The sequence below is a fragment of the Pogona vitticeps genome, chromosome 2 (assembly GCF_051106095.1).
Source record: "Pogona vitticeps strain Pit_001003342236 chromosome 2, PviZW2.1, whole genome shotgun sequence".
In the NCBI taxonomy this organism is placed as follows: domain Eukaryota; kingdom Metazoa; phylum Chordata; class Lepidosauria; order Squamata; family Agamidae; genus Pogona; species Pogona vitticeps.
In genome coordinates this window covers 257,371,741-257,398,192 of record NC_135784.1, presented here as the reverse complement: position 1 = coordinate 257,398,192, position 26,452 = coordinate 257,371,741, and the positions used below count along the sequence as shown (strand labels likewise).

At 40.3% G+C, this 26,452-nt stretch overlaps 1 protein-coding gene and 1 pseudogene across 5 annotated transcripts in view; one reads left to right on the top strand and one right to left on the bottom strand.

Moving 5' to 3' along the window:
- The window catches only part of MCC (MCC regulator of Wnt signaling pathway), a 320,126-nt gene that overhangs the window by 101,048 nt on the left and 192,626 nt on the right, over positions 1–26,452 (bottom strand). For 3 of the 5 annotated variants that reach the window (XM_020780019.3, XM_020780020.3, XM_072992457.2), the window contains one exon: positions 34–147. The exons of 1 other annotated variant lie outside the window; for it this stretch is intronic. In XM_020780019.3, the coding sequence (XP_020635678.3) occupies positions 34–147 (114 nt within the window). Of the gene's footprint in view, positions 1–33; positions 148–5,085; positions 5,158–26,452 lie in introns of those variants that run through there. One more of the 5 variants, XM_072992459.2, reaches the window with a different exon arrangement.
- On the top strand, positions 17,978–18,132 carry LOC140705070 (U1 spliceosomal RNA; annotated as a pseudogene).

The window sequence follows — 26,452 nt, the reverse complement described above, 5'->3', positions numbered from 1 at the left end:
GGAGCATTTTTAGTATGCTGAATAATCACTAACCTGTGCCTTTGCCAATTTCTTTTCCAACAAATCCCTCTCTCGTTCTGTTTGCTGTAGGCGTTTATTAAGTTCAACGATGTCTCCCTTGAGAGATGCCAGTGCTGCTAAATGGAGCTGTAACACATAAGCGAAGAACAACTAAAATTAAATAAAATCTAAAAAATGTACCACTTCCTCAAGTTTATTCAGAAACCGTATAGGCAGTGAAAGTGGCTGAAGACAAGTATGAAGTTTCACACTTCAGAATTTCTAAATCAAGAAATAGGACAAGCTATTACCCATCACTCAAATGCTTCCACTTGGCATATTTCCTGCTTTAATACTGAATGTATCTGCTTCTCAAAATATACACTGTATGGGCTAAATACAACAGCCGAATATAATTTGAATTCTCTTGTATATTATATGTTCAGCATGCCTTTAGATCATGCTGAGTCAGTGTTTTAAATTCCAAAAGTCACATCATATATTTGTCTCACCTTCATTTGTATTCAGCAGTGTTCTAGAAAGGCCTGAGCAAACATAATTACTAATGCTGGGGTAAAACACGTTTTTATAGTCAACAATGGAAGTATTTTCTTTCATGTTATGGTATTCAATTACAGTGGTGCCTCGCATAATGTTTTTAATTGGTTCCAAAAAAAAAACCCTTATGTGAAAAAAACTTTATGCGAAACACCATTTCCCATAGGAATGCATTGGAAACCGGTTAATCCGTTCCAATAGGCACGGACTGGCATCCTTAAGCGAAAAAACCCATAGGAAACATTGTTAAACAATACAATGTTTCCTCCATTGGAATGTATTGAAGCCGACTCAATACATTTCAATGGCTTTGCGAAGTCAATTTTTGCAAATTTAAGTGTGTCATAAAAGGGTCAAAATGGTTTTAAATGCTTGGATTAGCTTCTGCACCCTCTAAAACGGATGCAAAAGTTAATTTGGCTTTGATCTGACTTTTCGTTAATTTATGGTGAATTTTTTCCCCCAACTTTTGACAGCTGTCAAAATCTGACAGCTCCATTGTTTCCTATGGGGGAGAAAAAAATTCACAAAAAATTAACGAAAAGTCAGATCAACGCCAAATTAAGTATGCACACATTTTAGAAGGGGCACTAACGATTCCAAGCATTTAAAACCGTTTTTCAACATGTTAAGACACTTTTGTAATTGAAAAAATGAACATCGTTAAGTGAAGCAGGGGACCTAAAACCAAAAACGTTAAGCGAAGCATGGTCCCAAAATCACTATGTGAAAATCGCCCATAGGGAAAAACGTTATACAAAGCACAATCTGACTCTGAAAAAATAAATGTTAAGCAAAAAAAACGTTAAACGAAGCAAACGTTATGCGAGGCACCACTGTATATGAATATAAATGTTTTATAATACCATTTTAAATAAAAGATTAGTCAAGGCAGAGAATTTTTAGATATTACCAGGTAGTTCAAGCCAAATATTTCAGAGAATTTACTCCTACAAACCTCATATTAAGCTTATTTACAACTACCAAAAATTTAAGTAAAAAGCAGTGCCATACACTTTTAACACTTAGCCTAATAAAAGTATTGAAAGAAAACTATGACAAGACTGAGACTTTTTAAATTTTACAGTGTTCATTTCTAGTCCAAATCTACTGACAGGTTCATATAAAGCAAGCAAATGTACACAGCATTGCTAACTAAGCCGAAACTTAAATCGCCTAAAAAAATAACAACCTGAAGAGAGTATGGTCAGCAGTTAAAGGTATTATGTCTAGTGCTAAAAAGCGCCAAATGTATCTGTGATCCCAGGACACGTCAGCTCCGATCCAGTTTATTACCACATCAAGGAACTGCCTTGGGGCATACTGTACTTTGACCAGATCTGATTGACTCTTGTTTGGCCCATCCTACCTGCTCATGCTGCTTATAAAATCCTTGCACTGTAAAGCCTCTGGACTTTCAGTTCTACATTACACATGATACGGCATTTTGAATTCTGACACTGGATATGGAAATAGCCAAAATTTGACTTCTCCATGTCCTCATTGTTAAAGAATCTAACAAAATTTAAGCAAAGCAGAGAGTCCCAGAAGCCATGCAAAAACCAACTGTAGAACAAAAGTGGACGAGTTAGAATAACCTGACCTTCCAAATTATGAAAAATCCACAATTCAGAACAAAACACATTTACAGTCAAGGCAGGTATGTAATAGCTTGCTAATATGCACACCTGTCCAATTATTCACATATAATGTAGTGTGCACAAGTTCATAGGGTGATAATGCAGTATCCTTTTGCTCCACCCCCACCCCTGCTAAGAGATTTCTGTTACCTGGGCAAATATGGTGCCCCGCATAGCGAGGTTAATCCGTTCCGGATTAACCTTCGCTATGGGGAAACATCGCTAAACGGAACGGAAAAGCCCATTCCAAATGGGCCCAAAACTCACCGTTCTGAAATGTTTCCCCATGTTCCAGCGGCCATTTTGGGTGTTCTGGCGGCCATTTTAGGTGTTCTGGTGGCCATTTTGGGTGTCCTGGTGGCCATTTTGGGTGTCCCGGCGGCCATTTTGGGTGTTCTGGTGGCCATTTTGGAACTGCCGAACAGCTGTTCCCCCATCACAATGCGACAAAACATCGGTATGCAATCGCATTAGCGATTGCAAAATCCGCATCGCTATGCGGATTCATCGTTAAGTGGTGCGCTTGTTATGCGAGGCACCACTGTATATGACATCATATCAAAAATGGCAAAGTTACTTTTTTGAACTATAAATCCCAGTATACTGCAGAATGGCTGAAGTATTCTGGGACTTGTTCAAAAAAAATAACTTTTACAATAACTGCAGGATATTGCAACCCTTATATTTAAGTATGTTATTAGCAAATGATAGAACCTAGAAAATGTTGGACCTTCAGTAAAAGGACTTTGATTTTTGTATTTCAAGAAACTACTTATAAAAGCTCTGCTGCTAATATATGCAAAAATATGTGCTAGTGTATTCATGGGGCCTGCATAGAGATGAGCTTTATGGAAAATGTACTAGTTTAAGTACTATGTGTATTAGTTGTGCATTTATATATATTCTCAGAACACATTAATATAATCTTTAGAATTAAAATGTGAGTCCAAACATTTGCTGACAATGAGAAGCAGCTGTTGATGGTATTCCAACGAAAATGGCAGAATCCAGAAGATTTAGAAGAGGGGGATGGCTCTGCCTTGTCATTGCAGCCCTGGAATTAGTTCCCTTCTCTGTCTCATGCTTCCTCTTCCTCCTTGGATATGATGTCTCTCCATTCAATGACAGCTTGTGATTTCTCCCTATATTTATACCCCTTGCTCTGAGGCATAATCTAAACAAAAGGTCTGGCAAGGTCAGGACATTCCCATGAAAGCACTTACAGGTACTAGAGTTTATTGCTGTGGGAGTACTCCGGTCCTCCTGTCAAGGGCAAACACAGCTTATCAGTACCCTAGTGGTTAACTACAGTCGAAGCTCCTTGCTGTTTATTTTACCATCATTATCTGGTACAGTAGGATTTAGTTTAGTTTACTATTACTATCACAGTCCATGACCAGTAAAAGACACTGAATATACTGTACTGTAATACAAATTAAATTTATAAGGCAGTCACAATGCTAAAACAGAAGGAAAAAGAGATAAAGGAAAGTTATAGCTTAAAAGCATTATCCATTAATTCTTTATGTATCTTGCATGTGGCTGCAAGAATTTTTGTGCAAGTAAGTGTAGTCTAAGGATTAAGGCCTAAAAGTAGTTTGTGTGAGATCTCCGTTTCAGGACATCCTGAAAACTGGTTAGATGGTACAATAGGGTAACATAAAATCTTACCCTTTCTTGCAAAAATTACTTCTTACAGATTCATAGCTAAAGCCTCGTACATCAGGTGACACCTTTTTTTTTTCAAACAGCTTAAAATAACATTCACCTTTTTCTCCTTTTGTAATATTCTGCAAAAACTTCTATTGTACAATATATGATTATTATCCTTTCCCTAACACAGGGGTCCACATATATTTTGCAGAATTACTTTGTTAATTAATATTAAAGGTAAAACACAACATAAGCGGCATTTGAAAATGAACTTCATTTTCTGCCTTCTTTTTGACATAACATAATTGTTATTTTGTTTATGCTTTCTTGTGTCAATTGGCACAAACAATAAATGAGCTCTTTCTGCCTTTTTATCTTATCAGTAGCTGTGTACCAAAACAAACTAGGTGTTTTGGTCTTGTAAACTATTTTCTATGAAGCACTTTTCCAATCATACTTTTATTTTCTCAGCAACCTCTATGGCACTTTTCAAAGGGGACTCATTTTTAGGGTAACACCTCTGCACCCCATAAACTTATTTTTTTCTGAATATTGACATGGGCATATCAAAAGAAGGCAAGATTCTTTAAACAATACAATAAGGCTGGGAAAGTCTGAAAGAAAAGAAACGACCAAATACAAGATATAGTGGCTCCCTTTACATGAGCTGAGCAAGACTATTGAAGACAGGACATGTTGGAGATCACTGATCCATAGGGTTGCCATAAGTTGGAGGCAATGTGATGGCTTATATCAACAACAAAAACGGATTTCAGTTTCTGAAAATTGTCACCATTATCCTTTATTTCATATTTTTTCCTTCTTTTCTATCTTGTCTTCTTCAAGTTTTCTTGTATTATATTATCTTCAAGTTTGTGTTTGTTTCTCCGTCTCTCTCACATAGGCCCAACTTTAGCTTCTCCAGGAGAGATACAGAAGGTTCATTTAGATTACAGAGACAATTAAATTTCCCTCCTTTTGTGTGCACAAGTCTTCCAAAGAAAACAAAAACTGGCTTGGCAACATTCAATTAATTCCTCTTCAAGGATTCATTCAGAGCAACAAGAGGTTATTTTTTTTATTCATATAGATGCTGCTTTTTATTACCTGTGTCCTCGGATATCCACACAGAAGATAACTTCACAATTATGGATTAATGCAACAGGATACCAAATAATTTAGAACTCATCATTGCTTAGGATTCAAAACTGCATAGAAATTTCTTTATGTATACCTGTAGTAACAAAGAATTTCCCAGTCCAGTTGTACAGATCAAGTGCAGCTGTGTAGGGCAGTGGTTCTTAACCTTGGGTTACTCAGGTGATTTTGGATTGGAACTCCCAGAAGCCTTCACCACCAGCTGTGCTGGCTGGGGTTTCTGGGAGTTGCAGTTCAAAAACACCTGAGTAACCCAATGTTAAGAACCACTGGTGTAGGGTACAGAACACTGAGGCTGCAACAATGTGGTATGTGTGATTTTGGGTGTGTGTGACTAGTTCAGTCCCTACTCACATGGATGGTTTTAACACTTTAATAATGTCTGAACAGGGCTAGATTCTACAATTATCTGAGTAAGTTTTCAGTATATAATGCATGTTCAAAGCAATATATTACTACGCCAAAGAAGAGTCTTGTATTCCCTATTTTTGTTTTTACAAGGATGATAAAGAAAGCCCAAGCAAAGAAAACTTTACAGTACTTTCTAGCTTTGTTTCACATTTTTTTTAAAAAGTTAGGAAACAAAATTGATGTGACAGTGCAATAAAGCAAATATTGTTTAGTTGCCAAATCACTGTTTTTTCAATCAATTATTTCCTGCAAGTCTTTCTGCCAGCCAGCTTTAAAGTTACGATGGAAGATGACATTTGTGTTCTTTTAACATTAGTATTGTTGCTAAATACATTTCAAATTAATAATTAACAAACATTTAATATATGTGACAGTAAAAATTATAAAAAGCTGGGTTTATGGTGTTCCATGGAAATGCACAGAGGTTTTACAACAGAATGTCTGAAAACATTTCTCTGTGTATGTTACCTGGCATTCTGAAAAGGCCAATCTGCAGTCTCAGACAAGAAGGCAAGTCACAGAGAACTGCTGTGCTGGTTTGAGTACAAATACCTATGAAGTATTGTTATGAAAGTTTTGGGGCAATAAACAATCATATGTGTCCTTTTTGATATTTATATCCCACTCTACAGCCAAGAATCTCAGGAATGAATACAGGCAAATTTTCCAGCAACGTATTTATTTGAACATGTAAAAACAAATAAACTCAAAACAGCTGACAAAGGAAGTTGAAATAAATTCCTAAAACAAAATTAAAATGATCCAAGTAGCTAAAATGAATTTAATACCTAAAATGTCAAGAGCAGAATATGGCAAAACTATTCAACAGAAAAGCAAGACGAAGCAACTTTAAACTTAAGCTGAAAAAAAAAAGTCTGTATCAGCTGGACTCCAAGTTTAAAAGAGAGGAAGCCAACAAAATTTTTATATGGAGGCACTTCATATGCTATGTGTCATAGTAGAAATGGCCTTATCTTGTTTTGTTGGAGTTTTGTTGCAACAGCAGAACTCAATTACTGCCTACTTTAAAGTATACAGGGAATAATTAACACATCTTGTAAAAAAAAAGTACTATTGTTTCCCAGTCAGAGAGAATCTCCAAAGGTGGCTTTCACTGCCAGGGTTGGACAAAAGGTGGAGGAAGCACTTTCACCTCAAATCTCAAAGGAATCTGTCCACACCCTTGGGCTCAAAAAATTCAAGCCTATGCATCAAAGCAGAACAAGTAGATACTATTAGCATAATGATAGATCATGTTCTAAATATGTAGTCTCAGTCAGAATGGATAAGAACAACTTCATCAGCAAAGAACAAGGACACATGTCATTTTTTGGCCAATGAACAACAGTGGATTTCAATTAGGCATTCAAAAAGGGTATTACCCCTGTTCTCCAAGTCCTAAACCATAGCTCTAATCATTACACCACACTGGGAATATTATATGCATTTGTTGTTGTTTAGTCGTTAAGTCATGTCCAACCCTTCGTGACTACATGGACCACAGCACTGCTTTAGTAATTCAGAGAAGCTATCGGCTATGCCGTGCAGGGACACCCAAGACAGACAGGTCATAGTGGAGAGTTCTGACTAAACGTGATCCACCTGGAGAAGGAACTGGCAAGCCACTCCAGTATTTTTGCCAAGAAAACCCCATGATCAGAAACAAAAGGCTAAAAGATATGATGCTGGAAGATGAGCCCCTCAGGTCGGAAGGTGTCCAACATGCTACTGAGGAAGAGCGGAGGACACATACAAGTAGCTCCAGAGCTAATGAAGTGGTTGGGCCACAGCCGAAAGGACTCTCACCTGTGGATGTGCATGGAAGTGAAAGGAAAGTCCTATGCTGCAAAGAAAAATACTACATAGAAACCTGGAATGCAAGATCTATGAACTTTGGTAAGCTGGGTGTAGTCAAACAGGAGATGGCAAGAATAAACATTGACATCCTGGGCATCAGTGAACTAAAATGGACAGGAATGGGCGAATTCAGCTCAGATGATTATCATATCTACTACAGTATTGTGGGCAAGAATCCTGTAGAAGAAATGGAGTAATGTTAGAATGATTTCAATAAGAATCCAAGGCAGACCTTTCAACATCACAGTAATCCACGTTTATGCACCAATCACCAATGCTGAGCAGATTGAAACTGACAAATTTTATGAAGACTTACAACACCTTCTAGAACTGACACCAAAGAAAGATGTTCTTCTCATTAAAGGGGACTGGAATGCTAAAGTAGGGAGTCAAGAGATAAAAGGAACAACAGGTAAGTTTGGCCTTGGAGTTCAGAACGAAGCAGCGCAAAGGCTAATAGAGTTTTGCCAAGAGAACAAGCTGGTCATCACAAACACTCTTTTCCAACAACACAAGAGGCGACTCTACACATGGACATCACCAGATGGGCAATACCGAAATCATATTGATTATATTCTCTGCAGCCAAAGATGGACAAGCTCTATACAGTCAGCAAAAACAAGACATGGAGCTCATTGGGGCTCTGATCATCAGCTTCTTATAGCAAAACTCAAGCTTAAACTGGAGAGAGTAGGAAAAACCACTGGGCTAGTCAGGTATAATCTAAACCAAACTCCTTATGAATATACAGTGGAAGTGAAGAACAGATTTAAGGAACTAGATTTGGTGGACAGAGTGCCTGAAAAACTACAGATGGAGGCTCGTAACATTGTACAGGAGGCAGCAACAAAAACTATCCCACAGTAAAGGAAATGCAAGAAAGCAAAGTGGCTGTCCAACGAGGCCTTACAAATAGCAGAGAAGAGAAGGGAGATAGGGAAAATTACAGAAAATTGAATGGTGACTGTGATGCATCGGACCCTCTAAAGCAGTGATGGTGAACCTTTTTGAGCCCGAGTGCCCAAATTGCAACACAAAATCAACTTATTTATTTCAAAGTGCCAACACTGCAATTAAAACCCAAATGCTGAGGTTTTAGTTTAGAAAAAAACTACTCCTGCACTGCAAGGGTTAAATGCTTGTGTCCCCCCCCCGGGGGGGTATTAACAAATAAATACTTAATGGTCCTCCAATCCCCCATTGGACTAGACCGGTAATGGTCGCCATTGCACTCCTCTGCTGGACCACTGCACCAGCAGACGGGAGTGCCGAAATCCAGGATAGGAGGACGGGTATTTCTCTATGGCGACTTATGGATCGTGTGCCCACAGAGGGGGCTCTGTGTGCCAGCTCTGGCATACGTGCCATAGGTTCACCATCACTGACCTCGTGGTTCAGGTGTCTATGAATGCAAGTCTTGATTTCTCTGTTTAAGAGAGAGCCATAGTTGTGTTCTTTCGTTTTCATTGGGGCCTAAGGCACTGAATTTGCTGCCGACTTACGAGACACGCAGAGAAGCTTCCTGTATTCTTGCTTTGATGGGCAAAAGCCTGACCTGTGCTAGGATTTGCATGCTGGAAGATACCTTTTTTGGAACACCAGCCTAGAATCCTGGCAGAAGGCGAGGAGATTTAACAATCAGAAGGACTGGTGACAGAGGATACATTTATAGGCCACTAATTAAAAAACATTTTAAAAAATCATGCAAAATGCAAGCTTTTGTGGGTGAATCACATGATCAGAGGGACTGCTGATATCATCTTCAGAACTCAGCCAATCCTGAGGGTGCTGCTGCTGCCTTGGGAACCCAACCCCATTCACCTGGGTCTTTGTGACCTCACAGTGCCCCACCTCTCTGCTGGCAGATAAAAGGGGCTTGCTGGGCAGGGCAGGAGACCAGAAGGGAGGCCAGAGGGCAGTCTAGCAGAGAGAGAGGCAGTGGCTGCAGGTGATCCCGCCCTTCTGCCCAAGGCAAGTTCTCTTGCAAAAGCAGATGAACTTGCTAAGTGGGCTGGTGAGTTAAGAGCTTGAGACTGGTGGAGATCCGTGGCTTAAAGCTGGTTGATATCAGCGATGGACCGGGGGGAAGTCGGTGGATGTTGGCAGACAGAAGCTGGTGGAATCTGCATGCAAAAGCTAAGGCCACAAGGCGGAGGCTGGCAGATGTTGGTGGATGAAGCCAGGAGATCTTAGCCTCCTGAAACCAGCTGGTGGAAGCTTGGTGGATATCGGTGGATGTGTGAATGGCTGGTGGAGCTAAGGTGTGTGTTGGGGAGGTGGCTGGTTTGTGTGTGGTGAATGTGTGTGCGAATGGGCTGGCTGGTGTTCTGTGGGCATGTCGTCAAGGTGTGAATGTGACCCAAGCCTTCGGGAGCTGGGTGGAGGCTTGCTTCAGAAGCGAGTGGAAGAGTTGAACGGGGTGGATATTCCTGGTGGAAGCCAGGGGATGTTGGGAGGCAGAACTTCGGGATGAAGTTGCCAGAACATTGGTCAGTGGATATGCCTGGGTTGAAGCAGGTTGGCAGCAGTGGATGAGCTCGCACCCTTAATTGAATTTTTCTCTGTCTTTCCCTTGCAGGGCCAGAAGCTTCCTCTTCCCCAGGGGGAAGCGAGGGACCAGAAGGCAGGTGTCCTGCTGGAGCTGAACCAGGCTGTTGTCTCCGCTGAGGATACCTGTTTAGCCTCTTTTCCAAAACCAATAAAAGAATTTTTCTGGAATGGTTTTGAAGTGTCTTGTTTGTCAGGGGCTATCATGGGATTACCTTCCCCATCCCCTCATTATATCTGGGGCCCAATGCCTGGGGTGGGTCTTTGTCAAGTCATGGTGTGGGGCCTTGTGATGTCACAGGAATTAGGAACATAATATTTCTCCATGCATGTGTGAGGAGTGAGCTAGGTATTGTGCGTTCCCTGTCTGAGCTCCTAAGCAAGTATATTATGCCTTGTGTTGGACAGACACAGGAAGCCAGTGAGCCCAGGTGCCATTCGGAGAGGGTTGGAGTTGGGTACCCAAACATTATGGCCACCCCGTAACAATAAACGTGACTTGCTCTTTCCCTTCTGCCACTGCTTCTCACATTTGTTTGCCTGGCCTGGAGATTCAGGGGAGCCCAGCCATTTCCTGGCACAGCAGCTCATTATCTGAGACCTGGCAAGCCTCCTCTTCATCATCAACACCATGAGCACTCCATGGACAGCTCCTCGCAGAGTACAAGTGGGGAGAAAATATGCCACTTCAAAGAAGCTTCCAGTCCAACCTCTCACGCCAGTGCCCTAAAGGGTCGCTGGGCATTCGGCCAGAGAGTTCAGCCGGCACTTATCTACCACCGTTGTGCTGGATTGAGTCCTTAGACCTCAGCAGTGCATAGCATAAGCCCGTTGAACAAGTCTGAGCTAAAAAGAACACTTTGCACTTACTCAGTACTTTGCAAGTACAGGCACATGGGCTTTGTGATTCCTTAGAACTCACAACAGCTCAGTTAGGTAGGACTCTTCAATTATAGCTAGTTTGTGGCTATCATCCATCCACTGCCTAGATTTGGCCAGACCCTGCTGTTCAAGAGACCAGTCCTCAGTAAGAATTTTTAATAATTAATTTTATTAGAAAAATAAAGATTCATTAGAAATCAGTTTATATTGCAAAAGCGTCAGCATTCAAGAACATATCCAAGAACATGTCCAGAGTGGCCTTGTAGCCAGATGGGCGGTATAGAAGTCAAACAAATAAACAACTAGAAGATTCAACATGTTAGACTAGCTTTTCGCTTCCATACTACCAATCATGTTTGATTATATTTCCTAACATCCCTCCTTCCTCTTGGGAAGGTTGGGGAACTCTGATGGGATGGGTTGTACTGAGCAAATGGAGAACAGAGGCTGAAACAGGGAAAACTAAAAACCAAACAAAGCATCAACAATATCACCACCAAAACCAACCAATTTGTATATGTTAATATATCTGTATTATAACATCAGAGATGTAAGGATAGGAGTTCTACAAGAGCAATGAACAGGTCTGTATGAGAAGGATAAACTATGTGAGAAAGAAAAAATTTGTAATACTTAATTATGTATAAAACATGAAAACTTACGAGTTGTAGCAAGCACAGGCAGTCAAATGTGATGCTACTTTTAAATTTTAAAACATGTAGTTATATTGATATCTACGAACAAACTGTTGACATTTAAATATTCTGGTGAATTTCCATAAGGCAACAATCAGATATTAAAAGTCACAGCAGTTTACAATAATTAATCCAGCATGAATTAGAAAAATTCTGAGTTGCATTTTCTATAGGTGATTATGCAAAGCAAAGGCCACAGAAACACTGTAGGAGATATTTAATTTCTTACATTTATATGCTGCAGAAACAAGCTGAAAGTGAACTAAACAATCTGGAAAAAAAACACAAGGAAATCTAAATTATTTTGTACTGATGACTGAAATACTGTAGTAAGTTCTCTTCCTTCCTTCCACATTTTCAAAGAAAATCCAATAATAACTATAGTAAAAGCATGATCACAAGATCTATGTCTGTGGTGCTCATATAACCTAGCAGAGAAACTGAATATAATTATAAATATTACAACCATGCATGTGACTCAAGAGCTGCACAAGATATACACCGCCCTTCTCTACCCACCCAAGCTGCTTGGCTTCTTGTATGCCTGCAGCACACAATTATTCAACTGAACCCAGTACTCTTGTTAAAGTTTCAATGATTTAATATTTCGCAAGACTACAAGCAAAGCAGTCAACCAGAAAGAATATAAGTCCTGTAAACTCTGTAGGGATTTTGCTCAGATTTGTAAAGCAAGAGTGTCACCATCAGCTAAGGGGTCCTTCAGCAGCAGCTGTAATTGCTAAAGACAGAATAACCTTCTAGTTCAGAGCCATGTTGGTCTATCGCTGTTTATTAAAAGAGACTTAATCTTAGTTACACGCCATAAAGGCCAATGTACTTTAAGAGCATTGGCTTTCATAAAGTATAGTCCACTTCACCACATTCTGCAACAGACTGAATAGCAAGTACCTAAGAATAGCTTAAAAGGAAACAACTAATTGGAATTTGTATCTTTGCTATCTGAATACAGTACTTTCTCTTCAGGTTTTAACAGGAGAAGGATACCTGTATAGTCTGCAACACCTGCTTTGACTTTATTTCAGATACTTGGACTTTTTAATCAGCTATTGTTCCATCTCTCGCATTGCACCCATGTACTTCAACTGATGTTAGGACACTAATGGAACATGTTAATATTCCTGACCCTTTCTTTTAGCCTCCTTTTTATTCAGCCCGTTTCTTAAACCATGAGGAACTGTTTTTATTGATGAAGGATGCTGGTGTCGCAGCTTTCAGAATATATAATGTGCACAGAATTCTGCATGTGAGAAACTTAGATGTTCTAAATTGTATTGTAAACTTTATTATAATATTCTCAGAGTTTAAGAACATAAGTAGCTAGCACCTGGTCTGTTCATAGGCTGACAAGAGTTGTTTTTGTTATGTGACATTAAATCAGAACCAACTTATAGCAACCCGGATAGGCCTTTCAAGGCAAGTAAGATATTTAACAAGTGGTTTTATCAATTTCACTCCCCAATGAGTTTCCATGGCTAAGTGGGAATTTGAACCCAAGCCTCCTGAGCTCTAGTTCATCACTCCATCCACTACACAACACTGGTGTGGCTTCATCTTAAGTCAGATGTATCCCATCTAACCCAAATGAAAACCCTATCCAAGTATACATGCTTGCCTGTCTGAATATACAACAGCAGATATGCAGACATTTTTATTTTTATTTATTATTTTCGAATGAAACAGTACTTTCAACTCTACAGCTCTCCTACAGTTGTAAGACTAATACAGTGTTTTATTTGTTTCTGTTATCTGGGTGGTATGCTTTAACAAATTATGGAATTTTCAAAGTGGGGGATTCTTGCAACTAATTCATAAATTACTGCAATACAGTTCCACTAAGAAAGAAAGATAATAGGTGTTAGGAAATGTAAAAGGGGACAGAGACATCAGTGGAGGAAAGAAGGCAATATTCCAGCACGGAAATATCTGTATGTTTGGCACGGGCTATGAAAATACACTTATGTACATCCAAACATGTCTGGAATTAGGCCTGGTTCCACTCTAAAGTCCATGTTTTCTTTCTATTTCCTGATTAACTTTTTAAAAAGTCCCTCTGTCCTACAAGACAAAGCAGATCAAGACAGTCATGTATTTCACTGTGGAGACAGGAGAAATGTTCCTACATCAAACAAGACAGCAGCCCACCTGAAAAGCAGTACAGGTACAAGCAGAGAAAAACCAGACACAGATCATTTGGAGCAGGAAGACACTGGTGTGTATATCACATAGACCGTGAATTGTGCAGCTTTCAGCCCTTGTTTTAATGTTGTGGTCACATGTTAGAAGTCTGTTTGAGAGCTCAGGTTGGAGAGAACACAGAAACTTTTCCTCATACTGGGTCAAACTACTGGTTCATCTATGTAACCTGTTTCCCCGAAAATAAGACAGGGTCTTATATTAATTTTTCCTCCAAAAAACACATTAGGGCTTATTTTCAGGGGATGTCTTATTTTTTCCATGTACAGCAATCTACATTGATTCAAATACAGTGGACCCTTGACTTACAGACGGCTTGACTTACAGACTTTTTGAGTTACAGACTTCTCTGGCTGCAAAATTTAGGTTTGACTTGCAGACTGAGATTTGACTTACAGACCAGAAAAACCCCCAAATGGAACAAAAACGGCCTGTTACGGTATTAATCGGTTTTCAATGCACTGTAGGTCAATGGAGACTTGACTTACAGACTTTTTGACTTGAGAACCGCCTTCCAATACGGCTGAAGTTCTCAAGTCAAGACCCCACTGTACAGTCCTGTCATCATCTTCTGGTTGCTGCACAATGGTGGAGACTGGGGTTTCACTCAACTGGGACTTATTTTGGGGGGTAGGGCTTATATTATGAGCATATTGAAAAATCATACTAGGGCTTATTTTCAGGTTAGGTCTTATTTTCGGGGAAACAGGGTAGTCCAGCACTGTAGACACATTTGAGCAGGCAGGAATCTTACCTGTTCCTCCCTGGAGACACTGGAGTAGAACCTGGGAACACCTGCAAACTTCCCCTTAATTACAAGCAAACATACTAGTCTCAGCCTCATGAACTTTCCAGTCTTAACACAGTGATCATAAAAGTGGGGTAACTTACATATGACTCTTAAGATTATTTAGAGGATAATGGCTAAAATCTTGCTGCTTAGTAGAATAAGTCACATTAGAGTAGGCCCAGTGATATAGGGGGATTCTGTAAGTCAACTCCTCCATAATTTCCACTGATTCGATAGGCCTACTCTAGTGCAACTTACTATGCCAAGCACTGGTGTTTCAGCCATAATGTAAATTCCACTAAGCACTTTAAAAAGGATAATAAACATTAGTGTCTAGGTTGGAGTTAGAGAAAAGTACTAGGTCTTCACAACATCTTCTGGTGTACGTGAATGTGATGGAGCATGGACAGCTCTAGTGAAATGGGAAAACTGGAATTAAAATTGCCTTGTACAAGTAGAAATGTCTTTCCATTCAAGGCAAGACAGGTTTGGCTTCATTACTATGGCTATTACTGAAATAAGTTTCTTTTGGTCTCTTTTTTCTTAGATAGAAAGGATCGTTTCCAAGAAATCTAGTAAGCACCAGATAGTTGTATAGAAATTAGCATATATATCTGAGAACAGCTCTACAGTGGCATCAAATTTTTGTGTGAGGAAAAAAAGGTAAATTTACTATCACCTTTATAGTTGTCTAAAAAAACCCTGGTGCTTACCCTTTGTACCACAAACGTGGTATGATGTTTCTGTTCTCTTGTCTCAAGTTCTGTTTCAGAACCACCCCTTCCCCCAACCCACCCAAATGATAGCTCTATTGGAAACAGACACATTACTTTAAAGTGATTGATCTATACATTAACAGTCTCAGCCACTTTCTCTCTCAATCTTGTACTCACTCTCTTTTTTTAAAGCTCTACATAGGCTTGTTTTTATGACCCAAGTGATGAAATGAAGGTAATCAAACTCCATTTCAGAAAATCCACAGACAACACTTAGATAAAAGGGAAGCCATCTCCTAGAATTGGTAGCATGGCAACTTAGAATGCCCTAAGATAGGATCTCTGAAGCACAGAATGCTACAACCAATTGTCTCTTTTAAGCCACCATTTCAGAAAGAGCAAGAATTATTAGGGGAAATGGTATCATTACGTTGCTAGTGACTTACAGGTTTTTTTCTTCAAGCCCTCATAAAGCTAGTATTTTGAGAAATGTAGGATAAAAGGTAAAAGCACCCATGTCACCTCTATAGAAATATTCTCAATGCTAGGAGCGCAATAAATTGAAGTTGTTATATCAGATGCATGCCAGCCACTAACTCTGTTGTTCCATATGTTTTTCTTTTGCAATATGAAATTATGTGTAGTACCTCTCCATCTAGACAAACTATATATTAAGGCAATATGCAAAAGGATTAGGAAGCACATTAACACAAAGCTAGCACCAATGCTAAATATCTGATATGCACCTTAAACACATTTTGAAACACACTAAATCTTGACAAAGGTTCACTGGAGAGAACACCAATCCCTGCACATTGATGGTGCTCCCTTTTGTTTAATTATTGCATTTTGCTGGTAAACATAAAACAAATTACTTTGGCTAGGAAATCTAGTTCCACGATTTTAAAAATAAATGGGACAAATTAAATATGAATATATCCAAATGATTATGTTTATGCTAGTTTCATAATTCAACTTTGCAATGGAGAGTTGGGAATTGAGACTTTGGGGGTGGGGTGGGGACAACCATAAGGCCTGACAGTTCTTCTTCCTCTCCATCTTAAATAAAAAATGCCTAGAGTCTTGGAACTGTGAATTTGAGAAAAAAAATTATCCACGCACAGCAATGCTGATGATGCCATGGCGAACAACTCCATCCAATAGTCCATTCATAGCAAAAGATGGCTCCAACATCATTCACTCACATAACTCCCTTGTTACTCTTTCCTCCTTCCCTTTCTTTCTTTGTCATCTACTCTCATGTCAAAAATTAGAATGTAAGTTTCTCTGGATCAATCTCTCTCTCTCTCTTTTCCCTGTGTTTAGCTGGAATTACCATATTTTTTGCTCCATAAGACGCACCTGAGCTTAAGATGCACCTAATTTTTAGAGGAGGAACATAGGGAAAATATATTCTGAAGCAAATAGTGTAATAAAATATTTAATAAACTATAACAGAATAATATTTGAACCATGTAAAGTGAACAGCAGTCAACAGTGGCATTAATATAGACCATTATCAGCCAGTGATAAGACCTATACCCCTCTACCTATATTTTACATTTCCTTTCCTCCACCTCGTCCCCATGTTTATAGAAATGTCTCAATGACAGATGAGATTGTTGTGCAACTCTGCCCAGCTACATCTCAAGCCTATATTAAGTTAGAAATTGTTTGTCTGATTTGGCACTGCATTGAGAGGTCCCTTTTAGTTGCGTGGAGGATAAATAGTGGAATTAAACTATTTAACAGCTGGTTTTCCTTATTTTCTTTAGGTTATGCAAAAGAACAACAACACAAAGCTTAACCTGATCCCATTCACCAGCAGTAGCACATGCTCAGCATAAGACCAAATCTCCATTTTCTGACATAATTGAACGTTTATAGCATGCAAGGCAAAACAGGTTAACCATGAACAATGTTCTTGACGAGCCAAAAAAACTGAATACAAACTATAGTAGCTGAAATCAGGAAGCAGGTACTGTAATCCAGTTATAAGTCACGAGGCACAGTTTCCTTGCTGCAACACCCTTTGGAAATACATTCTCTATTAGATGCCCAGAACTAGTTGAAAAGTTTGCAAGTTGAATCCAAATTTCCCATAGAAATGCATTGAAAATTAATTAATGCATTTTTATGGGGGGGGGGGAAAGGTCAGAAACTTTTAAAAACTTAAAAGAAAGTCACTTACCAGGTACTGTAGACTGAGCCTTGCTCTTCACAGTGCCTTGGTAGACCCCAGAACAGCCAAAAAAAGAGCCCCACAGCTAAAAGTCAGCAGGCAGACAGCAGTCGGCAGCCATTTTGTGTTCTTCTCCGCTCCTGCTCCTTTCCCCTCCCCTCTCCCCACCTAACAGCTGATCGGCGCTGGTCTGAACATTTCCTAGGCAGCTTTTAAAGCAAGTATGCATGTTTCTACACAAGCAGGTTTCAACTCAAACGGAACACCTTTTCACCCAAGCACTAACCCCAAACAAACAGCTTTTAAACTAAATTTTACATTTTAAAACGACAATACCAGGCAGTCCCAGGTCTCTCTCCCAGCTCTCTAAGTGCTTGGACTAGAAAGGAAGCAGACAAGCAGCCTCTTCACTAACTGAAAGTTTGAATTTCCCCGCTTTCCCTGCCTTCCCCGCATATTAAGTATGCTAATATCTGTGCACTGGAGGATTGTGGCAGGAACATCCAGCTCCTGATGGAGGTCCTGTGGGGCACTCCAAAACAATGAGTAGCTCTGGCCTCTTCCGGGACTGGGGCTGTGCAGCCCTGCTCTAATCAGGAGGTGCTGCCAGGGGATAAACCATGCCTTTGGGGGACAGGGCACAGAAAGGGGCAGGAGGTTCAGAGGCCATTCCAACTCATACCTGGCAGGGGAGATACCATGATCATCAAAGTGGTTTTTCCAGGGTGAGGCTCATCTATTGTACTTTGGATGTGCTGGCCCCTGTGATTTCCCCAAATATGGGAAAATCAGCTGCCTAAGTGGGGGACTGTGTTTATGGTTTCCTCTGGTTTATCTAGAATCACTCTTTGGCTGTTTTCACTGCCTGCTGCCATAGGCCTGTTGGCCTTGCTGGTTTTCCAGGTGGGCTCTAGGAAGCAGATCCTAGAAAGCCAGTAGTGCAGAATAGTGAGGTCCAAACAGCAAGCAGTCTCTGGTGCTAGTTCAGAGGCCTCCCAGCATGGCACTGGGAGGCTTCTGGATGGTGGTGGTTGAACCCCTTTTTTACTGTATTTGTTTCCATAAGATGCACATACTTTCTCCCCCACTATTTGCGGGAGAAAAGTGCATCTTATGGAGCAAAAAATACGGTACTTCAGGAGGTAGTAAAGAAACATAAAACATCGAAGAGCAAAGAACATTATGTATGTTTTTTACAGCATACAGTGGAAAAGAGATATGCAAGAATAAGATTTCCTCTTAGGTGCTGTTCAATTATAAACATTTTTAATACTTAAAATTTCCAGCTGGGTGCATTTGCAGCCACAGTATGGTGGCAGACTTTGTTCTATCTTGATATTAGTTAACTTCATAGCACTGCCAACAGACATAATTCTCCAGAGTCAAAGTATCTAGTTGTTGGGAGTTTAAGGTGCTTATTTACAAACCTTGAAGCTGCTGTTAAGTAAACAAAACACTGTTATCTCTGGCTTAGTTGTTCCCACTCTTTCGTTCAAGATTAATTGCAGCAAGGAGTTTTTGCTACACTTTTAGCTCTGAGTTGGATTTCTTTTGGTAGTTAGTTGTTGAAAAGAAAAGGCTGAACTGTATGGGGGGGGGGGTTAAACACTGCAGATCCAGCCCAGAGTAGCCCCTTGCAAGGCTGGTGAAACAACTGAAGATTGATGAGTTTGTAACATCCAACTGCCCTGTGAGTAATCTTACTACATTACCTATAGCTTCCAGCATTATCACTAACAACAGATTTGCTTCGTTGAGAAATGAAATCCTACGTCCCCACCGGGCGCTTGTGATTTATCTGCAATTTCTACCCATTGCACCCCCCTACCCGTGATAGGGGGAGATAATGATACTGTATTTTAATAGAGTTATTACTATCAACTGTATCAATAAACTTGAGAATCTCTCTTATGTACTAACATCTTATTCACAATGTAGCTGTAACAATATTGCATCCACTCTATCTATACCACAACGCTCTGGATGTACAGTACCAGTTATGGTTTTATACACTTTATCTCAATTATATTTTATAATCTTATTTTGTATTTTATCTTATACTTCTTTAATGCTGTATACATTTTTATACATTCTCCAAATGGTACAGTATTCTGATCCTGCCCCTTAGACCAGGGAACAGCAAAGACCATTCAGGCCTACAGAGATGGCCATACCCAATGGGAGTTTACGGCCCATCCATGGGCCATCTAAATAAACAATGAGACCGTTTCTCCTACATCAGGAGTATGGCCAGATGGCTGGCTAGGACATTGGAATGCAAAAGGGCAGGAAGGTCGGAGATAACAGATACTATTGAATTGCCCTTCCTTGAAGGGCACACCTAGACTCAGGAAGAACATACATAAACATATCAATAGATAAGGGGGGATTGTTCCCAGACTTTCTGGGAACATCTTGGGCACAGGTTAAAGAAACATCAGGGCATAAAATGGATATTTTCTTTTAACCAATAGGCCAACTGCAGAAACATCTGAAGTCCAATCAGGGCGGAGATCTAAAAGTTGGGGTACAGATGACCAATAGCAAGGTAGTACTTTTATGGCTCTTTGTCTGTAACCATTATAAAATATTATTTACTCTTTGTTCTGGGTCTCCCTCTGCTTTTAAGATGGGAGGCCCAGCTGAACTTTTGTATTTCAATAAAATTGGCTTATTGTTCAGCTGCCTTGTGTCTCAGCCTGTGGTCCTTGCTGGAAAACCTGAACCCAGAATTGGCCTAACCTGAACCCAGATTTGGCCAGTAACACCCCAAAGAAAGTACATTTCCCCTCTGAAAGAAACCATCCCAACTTTCCAGCCGAACAATGTATCCTAACAGCTCAAACAGTAATAGCCATCTTTGAAAACTTCCAATGGGTCTGCAATCAAATTAACTCAGCTGAAAGTGCCATGGGGAAACTTGCAGAGACCCTTCTTCAATCAATGGATAATACACAAACCAGGGGTTTCAAAGAAAGGGCGGTTGGTAGATTTAGCAGTAAAGACAGCATACAACCACCGGCTCCACAACAATTGGCTTCCCAACTGAACAGGGAGACAAACTCCTCAAATATCTTTTCAGAGTACTCAGGTGATATTAACATCAACAGAAAGAGATGGGAGACACACAGTTCAATGATGATCTCCTTGAGCCAACTGTTAAATATAGAAGCGCAGAAGATAGATCTCAAGAATATTCGATGGCTCACGCACAAGTATGGTCATAAAAGAGTTTGTCTCACCTTTGAACATGCTGTGATCCCTCTCATTCTCCTAAAAATGAGAATCTATCTGGGCAAATTTAAGATTACTTCCTCAAGAGTTTTTCTGAACCAACAGCTTTGCCCCCCTTACTGAGCAGGCCCATTTCTTTGATCCCTGGGAGCAATCCTCAAAGAGTAACCACAGAAGATTCCAACTTTAGATCTGATTCTAATGCTGGGAAATCAATAAGGGTACAGGCAAAGAACTTAACAATCTCCCCCTTATCTGATCACAGGTCTTCTCTTTGTAATAGAGAAGAAACTCAAGCTCCCTTGATTGACCTTAACAACAAATGGGAGGAAGTCAAAACTAGTGTTGCTTGCGTATGTAATAAGACCGTATCACTGAGAAGTTACCTAATAATGGATGACTCGGGCTTACAAGCCAAAGCTGCACCCCTTAACCTTTATGTATCAGCAAGTAATGATATCAGCTTGATACAAGAACCTAAAGGAGATCCTAAGCACCAGATGGTACCTCATCAGGATATTCCAATTCCGATTTCCTTAGATAGTGAAGAAACTGAAAACAGTGAAGGTCATCTCATGTATGGGGCTACCATGTTTCCCTGAAAATAAGACAGGGTCTTACATTAATTTTCCCTCCAAAAATGCATTAGGGCTTATTTTCAGGGGTTGTTTTATTGTTTTTCATGTACAACAATCTACATTTATTCAAATACAGACATGTCATCATCTGGTTGCTGCACAATGGTGGAGGATGGGGTTTCACTCAACTAGGGTTTGTTTTTGGGGTAGGGCTTATATTACGAGCATCATGAAAAAGCATACTAGGGCTTCTTTTCAGGTTAGTTCTTATTTTCAGGGAAACAGGGTAGTTCACGAGAATCACTTGATTCTGAACCTTGAACATTAGTCACTCTGGAGAAGGTCACAACTATCCATCTTAGCCACTTAAAAACTGTATCTCAACCTACTCTACTGCAACACAATACAATTCAATCTGCAGACATGCATCACCTTTGTACAACCAACAAGGCTATGCCTCTTAATCTTAACACTTAGGATCCCCCCCATCTCCTGATCTTATGGACTGACAGAAAACTATAAATGACATAATCTCTGTTCTATCATGGAATATAGCAGGATGGAATGCAAAGAGTAATGACAATTCCTTTATCAAGTATCTTTCTAGATTTGATATCTTACCGCAGCAAGAGACTTGGGCACTAGGGGAAATTGAAGTAAATGGTTACTCTGCCCATCAAATAAGTGCCACTCCCAGTGAAAAGACGGGCAGAGCTAAGGGCAAACTTCTTATATTGGTTTCAACTAAGTTCCATATTACAATGAACAAACTTCCCTCCCTTGATCAATATGCTGCAGCAGGGAGGGTCATATTTAATTACTGTGCAATAGTGTTCATCAATGTATATTTACCACCACAGAGACAGAACACCCATATCGAACAGATTCACCAAAACCTTGAATCATATATTCAAAAACTTTTGTTAACTAATGATGACCAAATGATAATTGGGGGTGATTTTAATGCCAGATTGGGTACATATGAATTGGCTCTTTATGCTGCTTATAATTTATGCCCCCCCCGATGGACTACACTTCCCCATAGTCACTAGGCACCTCTTTAAAGATACCATCAGCAATTATGCAGGTCTTAACTTGGCACAGCTAGTTTATCGGCTTGACCTACATATATTAAATGGAAGCACTACAGGTGACATACCAGAGGAATTCTCTTTCTGGTCGGGAATGAGGATGAGTACCATAGATTACAGTGGACCTTCAAGTTATGGAGGGCTCCACCTGCTGACTTTTCAAGTTAAGAACTTCTCCAGCCGCAAAATTTCACTTTGACTTGCGGCCGGAGAAGCGACCTACAGACCAAAAGGGGAAAGTGGCAAATTCAAATTTGGCGCTTTCCCTGCCTCCTCCTTCCGGTCCGTAGGCCGCCGATGCTTCAGAGGCACGACCGGCAGCAAGGGGGACCTCCAAGATGCCTCCCATGGTGGTGGAGAAGCCCTGGAAGGCCTCCGGAGGCCCCCCTCACCGCTGATCGTGCCTCCAGAGCCCTTCCCTGGTAGGCCCAGTCTACCAGGCTTTCCTAGGGAGTAGACCGGGCCTACTGGGGGAAGCCCTCCCCTGGTAGGCCTGGTGTACCTTGGGAAAGCCAGTGGTGACAGCAGTGGGCAACCTATGAGAGGCCTCCCATGGCGGCGGCGAAGCCCTCGGAGGGCTTCGGCAGTGGCAATGGCAGCAGCTGGGGACCCCCATGAGGCCTCTGGCAGCCGTGAGGACACCCTTGGAGGGCTTCGGCAGTGGCGAGGGACCCCTTTGGACTGGTAAGGTGCTGCTTTTTGCATTTCTTTTCTTTTATTGGTGGGGGGTATTTTTTTCTGGCCAGTTACAGATTAATGGGTTTTCAATGCATTCCTATGGGAAATGGACCCTAGACCTACGGACTTTTCGACCTGCGGCCACCGTTCCAATACAAATTAATTCCGTAAGTCGAGGGTCCACTGTACATGATTGTCAGCCATAACATATTGAATACTGTCATCAATCTGGTGATCGACAGCAGGATTGATAGTGATCACGTGCCATTAAAATTGTACCTGAAGTTACAAGAACACCATGCTCATATTGAGAAGGCCTTGCCTATGAATCCTAACTAATCCCTATCCTGGAATTGGTTAGATGATACTAACCAATTCCGGGATCAAATGGTCAGGAAAAGCCTCAATTTATTTTACTAATCATCTTAATAACAATCAGTTCTCTGAGATCCATTCCACCTTTCTCAAAGCAAGCCAAAGTAGCAACATAATTGTGCTGTATGAAACACTAAAAAATAAACTAGTAGGTTTAGTTGGTTCAAACAACTCAACAAAAACCCATACTATCAAGCGCAGGTGGTATAACTGGTTTGATAAAACAAAGTGTGCTGCTTATGTACCACCCCATAGTGCTTCAAGCATTCTTTGAGCAGTTTACAAGTTAATTATGCAGGCTACACATTGCCCCCCAGCAAGCTGGGTACTCATTTTACCAACCTCGGAAGGATAGAAGGCTGAGTCAACCTTGAGCCGCTACCTGGGATTGAACCCCAGGTCGTGAGCACAGTTTTGGCTGCAGTACAGCGGTTTAACCACTGTGCCACGAGGCTCAGATAAGGAGTGTATTGATGCAAAAAAATGGTAATATCAAAATTTAAATAAAATGAAAATAAAAATCCATCATCAAAGGAACTGCTGCAACTTAAGAAAGGCTATAAGAAATTAATTTTTTTTAAAAAAGGAGAGCTCAACAGATAGAATGGGAAAAACTCATCAAAGCAGTCAGGGGGAAAGATATGAAATCGTTTTGGGAATCCATAACATTAACTACCAATAATCTTTCAGTTAGGATGGACTGTTATATTAATACTTGAGTGTAGGAAGCCCACTTCCATGAGCTTTATGCCAAAAGAAACAATCCCTCCTTTCATGTGAGTCGTTTATATATGAATCTACCAGAATGGCACCCTGTATCAATCTCCGAAATAAATGACCTTGTGAAACAATTGAAAATTGGCAAGGCCCTGGGCTGTGATGATATTCCTCCCGAACTCATTAAGAACAACTGTGAATGGTGGACCCCAATTCTGGCAAACCTTTTCACTTATATAGACCAAAATGCTCACATGCCATCAGAATGGGGCACAGCTATTATTATCCCCATTTATAAAAAAAGGTAAGAAAGACAATCCAGCTAATTATAGGCCAATGATTTTACAACCCACAATTAGTAAGCTTTATGCTAGAGTCTAGACATTTATCTTGGAAATTGATAGACTGGATGGACTCTAAGAGTGTTTTGGCAGATGAACAAGCTGGATTTAGATCTGACAGATCTACCCAGGATCATGCCCTTATTTTAAGGCACCTAGTAGCTAAGTACTCTAAGAAATCCCGAGGGTCCCTATTTGCTGCCTTTATTGATCTCAGACCAGCTTTTGATTTAATTGTTTCAGGCCAAATCCCTTAGTCAACTCTTGTATGGGGCACAAATGGGCCCCCATTCGTCATTTATCTAGTTATAAGTAGTTCAATCTAAATTTGTGAGAGCTATCTTACAAGTTCCAAGAGGGGTATCCAATTCAGCCCTTAGGCTTGAAGTGGGCTACCTGAAGGTTGAATCCAAAGCTTGACTGGCTATTTTTAACTTTTGGCTAAAACTAACCTTTCAACCAATTGGACTGACTTCACTGGTATTACAGGATAACCATCAGTCACCTTGGAAGACAGCAATATACCATAAAATCAACAGATACAGCTATTCAGTAGAATGTATAAAACAAATGGGATACGTTAAGGCTAAGAGTAATCTTAGGCAGTGTATTATTGAGACAGAAAGGCAGCAGGACCTTGGTACTATCAGAAATAGGCTTATACTTGACTATGCACTGCTCCCACCCAAACCAGCTAAATATCTCTACTTACCCTTAACATCTAAACAACACAAAGCTCTTACTCTGGCCCACTTAAATGCACTTCCGTCAGCAGTCCAGAAAGGAAAGTATAACAACAGCCCTTACACTCAGCGTATATGCCCCTGTAACTCTGGTGAGATCGAAACTATCTCCCATGTGTTACTTCATTGGGTTTTTTATTCTGGCATTCAAGACGTCCTTGTTAACTCTTACATAAAGGCATTTCCTGGACGATCAGAGGCACATTGCACACTGCTTTTGCTGACAGGGCGATGCCCTTGCAGATATACTGGGCTAAACCAAAATTCAGATATGCTGACAAAAGTAGCTAAATTCTGTGCTGTTGCAATCAAAATTCATGAAGGAAAGGTTCCACCCAAAGCGCAGCTATAGTATCTAAATTGTTGTATACATGTAGAGGCCTTAATGATCACATGGGCTCTATGAGATTCAAAGTAACAATTCTGTCATTCTATGAAAGCTGCAATAGCCCATAGATAAGGCCTATGATAGGGAGGCAGGAGATATCTAATAAGATGTATGAATGTAGTGTTATATATATGTACATAATGTTTTTAGTGCTTTTAGATTGATTTTTCCTTACTTTTGCTGGTCAATGACCGTGATAAAACATTTACAGTATTGTTATAATAGTTAAATTCTATATAGTCCATATATTTTCTGTTAAAACACACTTCAGGAATGTTATGTGTTTGTTTGTTTGTTTGTTTTATATCCCGCCTATCTGGTCGATATGACCACTCTAGGCGGCTTCCAAACGTGCAATATACAACAACGTATACATAAAGCAATAAAAATAACAACAATATACAATAAGCGGAAGTAAAACCCTGAGAATTTCCAGTTTTGCTTCAAAGAGGTAAGTAGTCTTCATGGATGGATAAAAGGACCTAGGAAACAAGTTTATCTCAAATGCAAATATTCTAGTAACAATAATTTGAAACTACAGAGATAGGATTTTATGCACTGCATAGGCGAGGAGCTGGAAAGTTTACTGCAGAACATCATTACTCCCTCAAAAAGAATATGAGGGCCCTAGAGCAGCAGTAGGTTGGGCCACAGTCCCCTCATTTCAAGAACATTACCATCACACACAATTTCTTCCTCAATAATTATGTGCTGTCAAGTCAATTCCAACTTGTGGCAAACCTTTTCAGAATTTTTCAGCTATAATCAGAAGTGGTTTCAACTCCCTCCTTTTGGAGGTGCTTTGAGACTGTGCAGCTTATCCGAGGCTACACAGCCTGGCTCTTCTCCTGGGATTTACAGTGGGGAAATGAATCTAGTTCCACAGCCAGGTACCCAAGTTGCTGAGCTGCCCAGCTTGTCTAAGTGTAAAGGATAAGCTTTTTCCAAAGAGTTAGTTAAGTTATTTATTCCCATTCTTCAGAGTAGGAAGGTATGAGTTGAGA